Source organism: Ceratocystis lukuohia (genome assembly GCF_044167205.1).
Source record: "Ceratocystis lukuohia strain C4212 chromosome Unknown Supercontig2_pilon, whole genome shotgun sequence".
Classification (NCBI taxonomy): domain Eukaryota; kingdom Fungi; phylum Ascomycota; class Sordariomycetes; order Microascales; family Ceratocystidaceae; genus Ceratocystis; species Ceratocystis lukuohia.
The window spans coordinates 3,714,859-3,729,567 of NW_027263521.1; the positions used below are offsets into that span (position 1 = coordinate 3,714,859).

Consider the following 14,709-nt stretch of genomic DNA (forward strand, 5'->3'; position numbering starts at 1 on the left):
ATACAGTGTTCTGTTCCTGTTCGCGCTGACACCGCATGCATCTGCATTGTCTCTGACAGCGCGGCTTGGGTTTTTTCCTTCTTCCTTTTCTCTTTCTCGAATATTTCTTTGAGCACTACCACCCATAGATTACTTTCTGTTCTTCGGCTTCTATGCCTTTTCGTGTAATGTAGGTGTCCAACAGTAACACCACCGGCAACACAAGCACAGCAAAGCAAACTATGGTGGCCATCAAGGTGTTGGACTGGCATTTATGTGCTTGGCTTGGCGTATCTGGCACAAGCCCAAAAACAAGGAAAAGCTAAGCAATGCATATCAAGCTCAAGAAGTGTAGTTTTGTCCACACAATGTTGTGGACAAAGTTGATAGTATCTGATGTTACACATGTATTTGTAGGGTTAGGGTTCCTCAATTGCGCCACGTGCGGCTGAAAACAGAAGGCGGTGAGGTCTGTGTCAAGATTCTGCCGGGTCAGCAGCAGCTCCAGGCCTGGCTGGCTGCAAATCAGGCCAAAATTATCCTGTCTGTCTGTCTTCAGTTAAAGCCTACCAAGGACGCAATTTTTGGCTTGATGCTAACCATCTCAAGAATCAACCAACAATGGCTGTAGGCTTTGAGGGAATGAGCCAGTTATTATTGCTAGAGTGTTGAACGGGCCTCAGACGCCTGTCATCATCGTACCTTTTCCTTCATCGCATTTGATACTAGCTTGTTCTCTGTTGCAAATCACAATCGACCAGCCCTTTCATTGCTCGGGACTAAGTTCTTTTTGCTGCTTCTAAACCTTTGTTTTTATAATGAGTCGTCATTTGCCTAGACGCAACCTGGCCAGCCATCTGCGCCAAGTCAGCAGAGGCAGCGGCGATAAGTCTCCCCTCTCTTTTCAGCGAACACGATCCCCTGATTCGGTCGCATCAACTGCTGCTTACTCAGCTGGCGGACGGGCTGGGCTATTATCACGTCGATGCACAGTTACGGTGAACGAGGGCTATTCACCCGATGATGTGCTTCTCAACTTCGATCTGGTGGGTGGCGAAATCAAGCCCGGCCAGTTGATGGCCATGACTGTGGTCATGGAGAAAGAAAAGGGGACGTTTGGTGAGGAGCTATCGCGGACGGCAAGCGGGGGGGACAAAACAGCTACCGGATCAACCGGCGGCGGTGCGGGACCTCCCGGCTTGTCAGAATCGGAGACTTACGGAAAACGCTATGTATTTGTTGCAAAAGATATGCCACGAGAGCTCAAAATTCGGCACCCCCTTATCGAGGTTTATGCTGTGAAGCACATTGCAGATAACTTTGGCATGAAGAAGGGCACTTCTGTCGTTTTGACAGCTGTAAGTTGAATGTGTAAGGCGCATCCCTGATCCAAGTCCTGACAACTTGCTAGATTGATTCCTCTAATCCTGTCGTTGAAGCTGGATATGTTGAGATGAGCTTTCGTGACCAGTACCTGTCTCGTTCTGACATGTGGCGACTGGCTGTTGACGAGCTCACTGACACTACGGTCTATCGCGGCCAATCGATTCTTTTTATGGGCACTATTAAAGCTACGGTCACCTCTATTTTTGTCGGGCAAGAAAAGGTGCATTCGGCATTCTTCACCCGCAACACACGGCCAGTATTTCGAAGTGAGAGTGCCAGATACGTTCTCTTCATTCAAATGGCTCGTGAAATGTGGGATTTTGATGCGGAAGGCTCTGGCGAGATTATGTTTAACAAAGTAGTCAACGGGTTTCTTCCAGCGTTATTCAAGAAATGGGCCCTTCTCAAAGCTCACCATCGCGTGACTATTGTGCTATTTGCGCGGGTTGAATATAACTTTGGCCTATCGGCACAGTTTGTCTCTGGAGAGCTGGGCGAGTACTACACTGGCATTCAGCCTTCGGGGGAACGCCGGCCTTACAAGGACTTTTATAGAGTCGTTGTCAGCGAAATGGCTAGCGGCGAGTGGACGACTATTCTATATGAGTTGAAGAAGGAGTTCAATTATTTCCGACGAGATATCAGCATCCATCATTTGACGGCCCCTGGTGTCCTTACTCCCTTTGCGGCAGTTGACGACGAGCCTGCCGCTCTGAACCAGATTAAGGCTGAGTCGTCATTTGCCATGTACGGAAACTTCCTAGAAGCTATAACAATGGCGTCTGTTCTATTCTCGCATGACTATATTGATAGAGATCTCAACCATACTGGTGTCTCGCTTGTCATAATCAGCCCGGGCCCTGGCGTCTTTGAGGTTGAATATGAAACCCTTCGTAAGACCACGGAGAGTCTGATTGGAAATGGCATTGGTATCGATTTGGTCTGTGTTCCAAAGCTGCCCCTACACTCTGTGCCTCTATTTCGATATCGAACGCGACAACTACTGGAAAATGGCAAAGAGCGTTGGATTCGCAGCCGAGAGAGCACACCCAGGGGCCCCAACTCCATGGTGGGCAGCTATATATCAACAACAGAGTCAGTCTCCCCTGCCAAGACTGTGACAGGTGGTAGTGGCAACATGCGACGTGTGGATTCCTTTGCGTCCACAACGATTGCAATGACAGACGAATGGAGCTATGCCGTGCCGCAGTGGCTGCACGTGGCGTTCTGGACGGGAACTTCCGAAGAGGCACTGTCTTATCAGGGCATTGTGCTGGCGGTGGCAGGTTCTAATAACGGCAACGATGACAGTAAGACAACTGCTGGCTCTGAAAACGATGAAAACAACGGTCTAGGCAAAGGCGGCAGCGACAGGGACAGTGGGGATGACTTTGTTATCCGTTGTCGCATGTATGGCCTGCAAATGCGTAGCGTACTTGAGACTAATGAGATTGACATTGCGCCACTGTTATCCGACCCGTCGTTTCCTAAAGGCTTGCATGAGATGGACTGGACTGGGAGAGAAGTCAGAAAGGCTATTGAGAGTAACGGTGACAGGCCGGTTCATGTACCGGAATTAGAGCCGTTTGACACTCTGAGCCAGCGGGTTTCTGGTATGGCCATGTCCCGCATGGAAAGGCCACTGCAGGGAAGCAATCGCAAGATAGACTACCGCAGGATATCCGGTCTGCTAGCTGACTATGACAGCAGCCGTGCCAAGCTTCCTGCAACCAGAGACCAAAAGACTAACTGGGATGGCGATGAGTCTTTGCGGAGAGGGCCTGGCGATTCTTCCAGTGTTTTTGGATCTTCGTTTACAGATAACCCACAAGGACAACGGGTAGGCACTGGACTGGGCCAATCCAGCCGCAAGATGTCTATCAACTTCAGTGATATTGAGCGACCTATCCGTAGGCGAGGAAGCGCAGCAGCTCCTGTTCTTGGGAGTCAAAATGGCACCTTGCGACGTTTAGATGGTCTCAACAAAATGGAGCCATCTGGCTCTGTTATTGGTTCTGTCGTTGGCTCAGTAGTTGGATCTACTGTTAGTTCAGTAGTTGGGTCTATGACGTCAATAGCACCTAGTCGAACTAGTGCTGGTACTGGCGCTAGCACTAGTGCTGTAGCACTACAAAACAAAGCGCCTAAGTTTATGCGTAATATCAGCCTAGGTCAACATGGATTCGGAATTGCTGCACCCAAAGCAGCCATCCCCAAGCCAAGCCTAGAAACTATCACAGTTGTCAAGGCACCTGGATCGCAAAACTTAGAGGCCGGATCTGTAGCCCCTCTGACCAGCGCTAGTATAGCGCGGCCGTCACCACCTCTCTCTGTGGCCTCTCAACTATCGCCAAGAGCCGAGAACTGGTCTACTATGAGCGGTACACCGTCCACTACACCAAGTATTCCCATCTTAAAACGTAGCATTGGATCTGTTACTTCCCTACAACAGTTACAGGCCGAGGCGGCCATGTCTCTCACTCCCCGGGCTTCTGCTGCCCGCGCAAACGCAACGAATTCCAGCAATAAAACCACCAAGCAGGATCCCGAAGTTGTGTACTCACAGATGCTTCAGAATGACGTTGGCCGTATGTATAACTATAAGCTACGTATGGGCGCATTGCCCAATATGCACCATGGCAACCCTCGCACGCAGAATGACCTTGGGACATCGCCAAACAATCAAGGCACTAACGGGACCTTCCATGGCAACAGCTATGGGAAGCAAGAGAAGCACAAGAATACAGCGGCCGTGTCACCTTGGCTTATGCTTCTAAACCCCTCCAATCCGGATCTTTCCAAAGTTGACGATGCCACACAGTATCGTCTATGGCAGCATGTCTTCCCCCATACCTCACGCATGCGTGTTATGAAGTGGAAGGCTTTGTGTTGCCCTGCTGCAGTGCCGTTAACGACTGAGTATTTCCCCACACAAAAAGAGTTCGAAACCGATTGGCAATGTATGCCGTACAGTATTGCACAGAACGGCGATGATGAGTTCATCTCTGAAGATCCCAAGCCACGCGAAGAATTTCTACGTGAGCTCATTTCTCTCCGGTTTTCACAGGGCTTCCAGGTAGTCATTGGGCCAGCCGTGGCTCGGGCCTTTGGGCAGAAGATGCTTAAGATTGGTGACATTTTTTCAAAAGACAGTCAAGTCGAGGATGGTACGAGTATTTTCATGAGTGCAGGCAACTCAATTCACCAGCTTTCATGCTCCAACGGCACTGAGATCGAAGTCAACATCTACACTCGCAAGCTGGACCCCACAGTATATTCTTCCTCTATGCCAGCAATCTACCGACCGGCTATTCGTACACTTCTGGACCATGAATATGAGCATCGAGCTATGAACATGCCTATATATCGCCCTGAACTCAACTGGAACCAAGTTGATTCTTACATTGCCGGACAGACCGAGGAGATGACAGACGTGCTGCGTTTCTGGAGAGCGCGTTTTGTTCTCATTCCCATGGTGGCTCGACAAGGGCTCCAAGAAAGGGGCCAAAATGGATATAGCTGCGAGGAAATTCGTCTAGAAGGAATCAAGCAGCTGGCCCAGTCATGGCAGCGCCATCGTTTTGTAACACCTACTGAGAGGCCATTCATGTCGATGGGATCATCGCGACGACGTAGAGACCCCAACCCACTGGATATTGTGTACAAGACTGAAGATCCGTCCCTGGTGATTGCGGCGGAATATGATACTCTTCCCCTCGTCGAGGGTCCTGATGGCCCACGCAGAGGTCAGCACCTATCAGGCCGTGATGGCTTCCGCAGAACTTCGCTTAATCTATCAGCCTTGGCCGAGGCGATTCAACAGCCAGTCGAACTAGGTGGAATCCGAATGCAGAATCGACGTTGGCATTTGCGTATGCACTACAACTGCTTCATTGGCTCAGATATGACGACATGGCTGCTGGACAACTTTGACGATCTTGAAAGTAGAGAGGATGCTGAAAAGCTAGGTAACTTTTTAATGGCGCCTATGTCTAAATCGGCGTCTGATGATAAGGACAAAGATAAAGATAAGGACAAGGACGACAAGGAAAAGGGGCTATTTATGCACGTGCAGCAACGTCATCCATTCCGCGATGGCCAGTATTTTTACCAGATTACAGCAGACTATGCCAAGCCAGTTCCCCAAAGTTGGTTTAATCCTCGCCGCAAAGACAAGGAAAAGGAAAAGGAGCCGTCTTCTGTTCCTCCTACGCCACTTTTGGATGCCATTGGAATGCATCGGGAGCCCTCGACTACATCCTCCCACTCTATTATTGACGAGTCCCCCCCACCTACCCTTAGTAGCGGTCTTGCCAGCAATATGGCTAACGCCATCCATACGCCCACGATGATGTCGTCCACTGCCACATTCCCTTCAAATCAGACCGCCTCGACCTCGAGGATGGGTAAGCAGAAATCGAAGCTTAAACAAAACGCTAAGCCGAAGCCCATCGTCATGCTGAGCAAGGTCATGAAGTATGACGTCGATCACCGGAAACGGTCCTATCGGCCTGAATGTATTAATCTCCACTATGACCGTCTCCATAATCCTGACAACTGCTATCATATTCGCATTGACTGGCTCAACACCACAGCCAAGTTAATTGAAGATGCTGTGGACGGTTGGGCGCGAGAGGCTGCCAATTTTGGACTTCGCCTAGTGGAAGTTCCAATAAATGAAGCCAGTTCAATTACCAATCAGAACCCGTTCCGCAGACCCTTTCGCATTCCGCTAGCATTTATCCCACCTGATCAGGAGCAACAACAGCAACTAGCGGCAGATGGCCGTGTAGCGGACTCTGCAGCGAGTGTGGCTTCAATTTCATCGTCGTCAATGACACAGACACCACGCCTCGCGCCGGCACAGCCACCAGCATCATATTTATTCTCTTCTGTAGTTCCGCTGGCAAGCAACACGCACCGCTTTTTCTTCCATCGCGAGATTCTGCGCCGCTTCGATTTTGTGCTGGATGTAGAGGCGGCGGCAAACTTCCCTACATCTGTTGATGTACGATATTCATGGGGAAGCCCAGACTACCGTTACTCTCAGTATATCCACCGCACTGGGTGTCTACTTGCCCAGATTACAGAGGATGGGGATTTCTTGCTTCTGGAAAACCACTTGTTCTCTAACCGCGGTGCTACCAAGGAGAAGTCTATGGCTGTTGACCGGGCGGCTAATAAGGAAAAATCGATGGGTGTTGACCGGACGGTTAACCCAGCGGCACACCCACACATCACCTTGTCTCATATTGGTATAACAGACTCGCCACGCCTTAAACCCACATTCCGGAATTCACCTGCACTGCGGCCAGTATTCGCTGGTTCGCCGACAGGCGAAGGCTCAAGCTCTGGTCCAGCAGGGCCAAAGCAAGCCATGTTTGATATTGTTATGAATGAAATGATGGAGTTCTGCACGGATGAGGAGGCGCTGGAAATATTCTACTACGAGATCATGGAGCGCGAGTTTGTCGCCCAGTCGCCCTCTCTAAACCCCATCGACACTCATGATAACAAAAGCAGCCGAAACAGCAGTTTGCGTGACCGCGGAGATGTACGGGATAGCAGGGGCAAGGCTCGTGAAGCTCTCGAGGTAGTGCCCGATGCGAATATTCCTTCACTTGGCTTACCACCAGCCGTCCTGGACCTGTCTGAACTTGGAGCTGATGGTGCCAATAGTGGTGTGGGCACAGGAGGGCTAGGGCTTGGGCTGGGGCCTGGGATGAGTCCGGTGCAAACCCAGATGTCAAGCCCTGCAAGGCTGGGCGCTTCAATGGCTTTGGGAATGGGCTTGTTGCGCAGGGCAAGTGTGCAGACAGACCCGAAGGGACTATGAACGAAGGGCTGGGGGTGATTTTACGGTAAATGGGCAAAAGATATCATGTAATAAGACCTTCCATTACGAGACGGAGGTCCTTAGAACTAACTCTACACGAGCTCCCATCTACTTGCAGTTAATGATGGGATGTAGCCTGCCATTTCTCGTCTTTTCTTTTTGTTTTCCTACGGGTAGTCAACAAAATACTAGCGGTGTGCATATGTGTAACTAATTTGCCGTACGAAATTACAAACGAGACATGTCAACGTTAGCTCACTATCGCCTACAGCAACTTGCTGTGAGAAGTTTGACTTGTACGCATGCATCTAGTTGCTTTCGATTTCGCTGTCTCTGATTCCTTTTCTGAGCTTTTCATCTACGCCCCTAATCATCCACCAAGTTTCTACCCTAAGACTTTATGAGTTTTACCGTGAGATGGAATCAATTCTAGTGACTCCCGTATATTTACTGGCTTTTATTGAGTCCCTATAAAGTGCAAAACGTGCTAGTGTGCTTGTAGGCAAGGTGATTTTACGCAAATGTGTGTGTAACGTTGTACGAGCAGAAGTTGAGCATTAGCGTCTCGTATTTCAAATGTTCTATTACCATGGACACTAGGGGGCTTGCCTCACCCCATCCTTCACTCTACACATGTATAGATGTATTATCGCTGTTTGACTACCGTAACTTGCCGCCCAAAAACGAATACAGCTTATTTGTTTCCTAACCCTGATTCATTTTCAATGCAGAACAAGCGAGGCCTTCAATGTGTTGTGAGCTCAGCCCATAAGTCCTGTGACTTATCTGCAGCGTCATTATATCTCTTATGGGCATTCTCCGAGCTCAGGCTTATGACAACATCGTTCGGCGTTTCGTGTGTTGTTTCCATTATCACTGGAAATTACGACGGTCTCTGATTGGGATATCCTCTAGCAGCCGCCGGGGGCAGCAAGGATATTGCAATCATGTGGATATCTGTTGGACCAGTAATTGATAAAGATAACACCCGTTCATTCGAGTGATGAAACAGAGGGCCAACAAAACATTTTGCAGGGGTTTCCAAGGCACCTTACCTTAGCCTTTGTCAAATCAAGCGCCTACCCGCACCACTTTGGAATTCCGGCCAAGCCGACCATGGTACCAAAGAACCATCCGCCCTGTAATAGAGAGAAACCCCCCCAATATTCCCTTTTCATCCGCCTCTATATCTTTGTTGATTGCAGTAATCCATTAGCTATCGTTAGGTTATCCCCTCCCTGCTCAAAGTCTAATGTCTGATGCAGATCATGGGATATTGCGTAGAGCTGCTAAGCCTGATGAAAATGAAAAGATAAAATATGAGACTGATGTTGATACGCTCTAGGCTTAGGCCGACTATGGCGTCTTAAAGGTAGAGGAGAATGGTTGGCAGTCATCTTCAAATCCAGCCTTCTGGCCGGTTATCAGGCAGGACAAGCCAAACATTGAAGCTCTTACATGCAGCATTTGAGTTACATTTACTGTTGAGGTTGTGATGGTTGGCTTTTCTCATCACTATCCCAAGCCCATGCCCAGCCCAACATCTTTGGAATCCTCTTCAACTGTTGCTTAACTAGCCCCTATTTCTTGTTGTAAAGACCGACCAGATCTTTGGCCGCCAGATAGACAATAGCGAAGCGCCCTTTTACTCCAACAATTGCCAACACCACACACAACCCTTATTTGAAAGAGCCTATTAGATATCTAGACGGACCTCCGTAGAGGTATTTTGAAACGTACAGGCCTTTTTGATTATGTAAGTATCAATCCTTAACAAATGCGGGGTAAATGAAGAAAATATCGCCTTTTTGAAAAGAACAACGCAGCAAATTTCCAACTTGTCTAATATCGTGGAAAGCACATCCATTCCATTTTCCACGCAACGCCCTTTTTTCTGAATGCTAACAAGCATCCTGGGACGCCTTATTTAAGGCTACAGGCCCTAGGCAGGCTTCACAGCACTCTTCTTTTGCGGATCCCTTCTTTTCTTACTTTTCTCCTTTGTCAGTGGAAGGGGCTAGGGAGCCTACGGTCACTTCCAGGCGTTCTAAACATGATCGCTTCCACCCCCCCCCCCCACAAAAGCATAAGGCGAACGGTACAAGCCACTAGCTCGCAGTGGCTGCAAGAGAACCCTCTGATACGGCTATATCGCCATTATGGCCGATTCGCTATTCATAGCCATAAGGCATGCTGGCGCCTATCTCTTCATCTAGCTTACCATACCACACCTATCCGACACCAGAAGGCCGTCAATATACAGCTCGAGATCCTAGCATAGAACCCTGAGATATGAGGGCCTGTATGGACAGGACTGGAAACATCCTCTCAACACTACAAGACATCCACAGTTGCATTATACGTCAATCGACACTTAGATATCCAAGTTATAGCAGCACTATTCACCAACGTATTCGGCGCCCCCTCCCCCCTCCCGAGGCCTCCTGAGACTTGTTGCTCTTATAGAGGACATACAAGACAAATAAATCCGGGATGCCAAGGGTTCGGGGCCCGGCGAGAGGCCCAGATTGGAGTCAGTTTGATCCACTGGCATCCATTCCCAGGGGTCCGGGGTCCGCCGAGAGGCTCCGATTGGAGCCAGTTTGATCCGCTGGCATCCATTCCCAGGGGTCCGGGGTCCGCCGAGAGGCTCAGATTGGAGTCAGTTTGATGCACTAGCATTCAATCATGAAGCCAATAGATAGAAAAGCCTCCAAAGAGCATGTCAAGGACCTTGAGAAGAGTTATCTACCGTGATACCGAGCATGCATTATCAGCCAAACTACGATCGAATCAACACAAACAGAGATCGCATTTTACAATCGAGCGCTCCAATATTATTTACAGCCCTTTACACCGATCAACTTGATGGGCTCTTGCAGAAGGCCGAAGAGCAACGAAAGCTTCTCTCAAGAGAAAACCTACATCATTGTACCGTTATAATCAGCATTTAGACATGCCGATGCAGCCAGCTACAACGGCGTCTCTCTCAAGGGCTATCCGAAATCCCCATGGAAATCACCTCACAAAGACACACGATGGTTTTAACACGACTACGCGAATTGGTATCTGAAGGTTGACAATAGACTGGTTGATGCCTAATGGGGAGCGCAGGTCTTAGACTAACTCCCCTGCTCCCCTAGTTGAAATTTAATTAGACGTACTTGGGACTTCATAAAATATATTTTCGGGAAAAACGCTACCACACCTATCCCATGTAACCAATTTCGAATAAAGCAAGCAGACCAGACCGTAATTGAGATTTGTGCCAAGTTGACAGAAGATGTGCCGTTCGGCAACAGAACCTAGACCAGTTAGACCTCCTCGCCGTGGACTGCTCACTGTTGTTTACACGCGGACACACGGAGGCGTAACACGAGCAGAGAGTCTCATCTCTCAACTAGCTAAGGTCTAGTCGATTTACTTGCTCTTGGAGCTGGTGGGATGAATATTAAGGTTTGCAGCGCAATATTGAAAAGCTTCAAGAAACGTAGACAGAGCCGGACACAGATCCATGCGCTGAAACACATCTATTTAAGCCTTTTTTCATAAGCAGTCAACATGCAAGCAAAGCATCAAGACAAGTCTAGGAGTATTAGGCTTGAATCCAACCATGTTTTAGTCTATAGGTACTAGCAGGCTACAGGTCCCATCCCAACCATTAGAGCCTATAATAAATACCCTTTCTAGAACAATACTATACATGTCATAACTGCGTAAAGGGCACCGCATTCTTTTGGGCTTAACTTCTTAAACCGCCCTCTATTCATGACACTCTCATGTGCTCGGCAAAAAGAATCTTTTGATGTCCACAATAGAAAGCTATCTTCCCACTACAAGGAAGTCATTTTTACGTGCTTCACGATCACTAATCTTCAGCCTCATCCTAGCCCTTTGCAGTATGCACTTTAGTCTCTTTCCTTCCTTAGATTCTACATCACTAGCCTTCCCATCCCATCCTCCAGGCCCCCCACCCACCAGCCTTGTATCAGGTAATCAATCCCCACCGCTCTGACGAATCACCACCTTTCTAGCCAAACTAACAGGGTGCATCGAAATAGCCGCCTTTCTCTCAACCCACCATGCGCCAAGCCTTGGTTAGAAGGCCATCAACGCCGTCGTCATTGCGCCCCGTTTGGCCTGTGTATAACCAAAAAATAAGTCCTGTACCTCGCATTAGGCATTTTTCTATAGCCACAAAATCAGCCTCTCTAAGGAAACTATTGCACCGAATTTCGCCGTCATCTTCTTTCCCTTCCTCTCTAACCCGTACTCCTCCATCATTATCGCAATGGAAGGCCGACAACTCTCGCGGCTGGCATTCCATCAACAACATGGAAGCTTCATCTGAGGAATCTGAGCGCCTCGCCCCCTCTCCTTCAGCCCCCTTACAGCGATCCCGATCTCGGGCATCCACCCGTTCGCCCTCTCCTGCAAACTCAACAGCCCCCTCTACTCCCATCACCCCCAGTACTACCTCTGGGGCCACGTCTTTCGTCTCTGCTGCTACTATTCGGAATGAAGAAACGAAAGTACAAAACCACAGTCCTAGCCCACCCACAAGGCGCCGCAAAAAGGCCCAATTCGTGCCCTCGGAAGAACAAAAACGCATTGTTGAGCTTTCAAAGGATCACAATGTCCTGGTCTCCGCCCGTCCTGGGTCGGGAAAAACATCAACAGCGGAGGCTCTTGTGGCAGGCGCTGGGCCCAGCGAGCGTATCGCCATCTTGACATACTCCCGGCGTCTCTGCGTAGAGACAAAAAAGCGCTTAGAAAAGTACTCCAGCTCCTGCTCAGTGCTCACCTTCCACGCAATGGCCTGTCGCTTGTTTGGATCTTCTCTGCATACAGATGCACAACTCCTTGGAGAACTAAAGCGCCTTAATCGAGGAGAAGGCAAGCCATTGCATTGGTCTGGACGACCTTATGACATAATTGTTCTGGATGAGTTCCAAGACTGCACGCCGCTGCTCTTTTGGCTTATATGCATCTTTATTCGCGTCAACAACCGCACCTTGGGCAAATCCGCACGTCTAGTCATTCTTGGCGACGACAAACAAGCCATCTATGGCTTCCGTAAGGCAGACGCCAGGTTCCTCAACTTTGCGCCTGACCTCCTAGGGCCCCTGTCGCCAGAATACCCCTGGGCCAAGCAAACTCTCAGCAAGAGTTTCCGACTTTCTCACCAAACTGTCGACTTCATCAACACTGTGTATCTCGAGGGGCAAAAGTATATGCTTGGCTCTAAAAGTGGCCCGATGCCTATTTTCTTGAATGCTAATATCTTCAAGCCGGGGCCAATTGCGGCAAAACTCATGTCTCTCATCAACAAATATCGTGCTGAGAATACTGCAATTCTTGCGCCGAGTGTACGTGGTAGCCAAATCATGTCTGGCTTAGTCAACATTCTTGCCGAGGAATACGGAGTACCCATTGCTGTGTCTACAAACGACGATGCACCCCTAGACGAACGTGTCATAAAGGGCAAAGTCTCTGCTGCTACTATTCATCAGTTTAAGGGGAGCGAGCGAGATCTCGTCATTCTATTAGGTGTCAGTAACCACTCCTACTTCAACTTCATTGCTCGCGATGCCCCCGATGATCATTGTACAAATCAGATATTCGTCGGATTGACTCGCGCCCGTGAGCAATTAGTAGTTGTAAACTACTCCAAAGAACCTCTTTTGTCATTCCTCTCTGTGGATGACATACCAGATAAGGCAATTTGGGACAAGACAAGAGATATCCCCGTCACAGAAAATGAGCTCATCTGTGGCCCCAAACCTGGCCGTCCTGCTCAAAACGGCCTTTTGCTCAACTCCAAGCTGTCTGTGATAGACGTAGTTCGTTTTATCCCCGATGAAGAGCTGCAGGCGCTCATTGACAGGTACCTAGACATCCAGACTATCTCCCCAGCCCTTCCTGAAAATGAACAAATCAACCTTCCGGTGATCATTCCCACCAAGTGGAACATTCAGAAACCAAGAGAAGATAAATCCGATAAAGGCTCAGAAGACCAATTCTATCCTCAGGACGACTGGAATTTCCACGAAGCCGTCAGTGATTTAAACGGCCTTGCCGTAGTCGCAGTCTGTGAACACAAAATGCTAGGGACTTTGACAACGCTGATCCCTCCAGATGAGGCCTGCAACGATAATACCGACCTCAAAGTCCTAAATTCCTGGCTAGGCGAAAATTTGACAAAAGAAAATGTCCATTGGCTATGCCAAAAGGCGTGTGAATATGAATCCAAGAGATCCAAGTTCAAACCCCGCTTTCTTCAGATGCAAACCCAGGAATGCGACTGGATCACACCCGAAGACCTCACTGCCGCCCGCACACGTCTCAACGAAGAGTTGACCAATTCGCCGTACGGAAAAAGCTTAGGGTTTGAGGTCTCGTTTAAACACGAATACACAATTGATAACGAGACAACCCAATTCATGGGCATGGCTGATATCATTGGCGTCAAAGCCGATCCCAAGAAAGAAGAGTCAAAGGAAGACTCAAAAAAGTCTGACACCACAACTAACCCACCAGACTCTGCCAGCATTTCTAGAAAGTTTTCTAGAAAACATTCCGCCTGCTTGTGGGAAATCAAATTTGTATCCACGCTCACCAACGAACACATCCTACAGACAATCCTATACGCCCAGCTATTTACCGTTGAGCACAAGTGCCTACCCGAAGTCATTCTACTATTCAACGTGCGCACCGGCGAAAAACTGCAAATAAAGATCAAGGAAAGAGCCGATGGCATCTCGCCTGAGAAACTGTTAGCCAGGTTCACCGAGCAGGTCTTCCGCATCAAGTTTACCACGGCAGCGATATCTGAAGATGACGAGTTCATCATGGATAATCTTATGACGCGCGAGGAGGCCATCGCAGTGGTCGATAGACCGGGTGTAGCGCTGGTCAAGGACGAAAACAAGGTATACAAAGATGAGGAGGTCATTCAGGCTTGGAAGGACAATGAAGGCACCACATTTGAACAGGATGATAACAATGATGTCGCGCATCTGAAAAACAAAGAGGAAAACAGCAGCTAGACTATAGCTTTATGACGCGACGACGTTGGTAAGTCACGAGGACGAGGCCAATCGCTATATGTATCTACTCTCATAGTACTTGACGCTTAAAAATGAAAGCATGTCGAAAAAAATAACAACTACTCCTACCCTATCGAGAACCCAGCCCCTCTCGAAAATAACATAAAAAAGTAGGTATTTGCTAAGCTAGGCTAGGACGGAATATAGATAAAGAGACCACTCACGAGTATGTAGTATGTGTGATATAGTACAAAGGAAACAAAATGAATATGTAAGACGAGCGAATATCAGGTAAACGCGAAATAATACCATGCCGTAAGCCCGTAGAAGAAGCATGAGCTAGAAACAGGGAAGTCAAGAACTGGCATCAACAGCAATCAATACCTGTTGTCCATCCCAAGAATTGTTCAATGCAAAGCCCCCTCCCCTCCCACAAAGCGAACAAAAAGAAAAAAGAAA

The 14,709-nt window shown here is 48.6% G+C and overlaps 2 protein-coding genes across 2 annotated transcripts; both read left to right on the forward strand.

Annotated features, from left to right (window-relative positions):
• Nucleotides 1-797: 797 nt before the first annotated feature.
• HOO65_020912 (Vacuolar membrane-associated protein iml-1) lies at nucleotides 798-7,201 on the forward strand (the record flags this gene model as incomplete). Its single annotated transcript, XM_071006246.1, has 2 exons — nucleotides 798-1,337; nucleotides 1,391-7,201. 2 exons carry the CDS (start codon nucleotides 798-800, stop codon nucleotides 7,199-7,201), a joined length of 6,351 nt encoding a protein of 2,116 aa, XP_070861550.1.
• Nucleotides 7,202-11,535: 4,334 nt separating this feature from the next.
• Nucleotides 11,536-14,250, forward strand: HOO65_020913 (uncharacterized protein; the record flags this gene model as incomplete). The annotated part of the gene is made up of 1 exon (XM_071000188.1): nucleotides 11,536-14,250. One exon carries the CDS (start codon nucleotides 11,536-11,538, stop codon nucleotides 14,248-14,250), a length of 2,715 nt encoding a protein of 904 aa, XP_070861551.1.
• Between the last annotated feature and the right edge of the window lie 459 nt (nucleotides 14,251-14,709).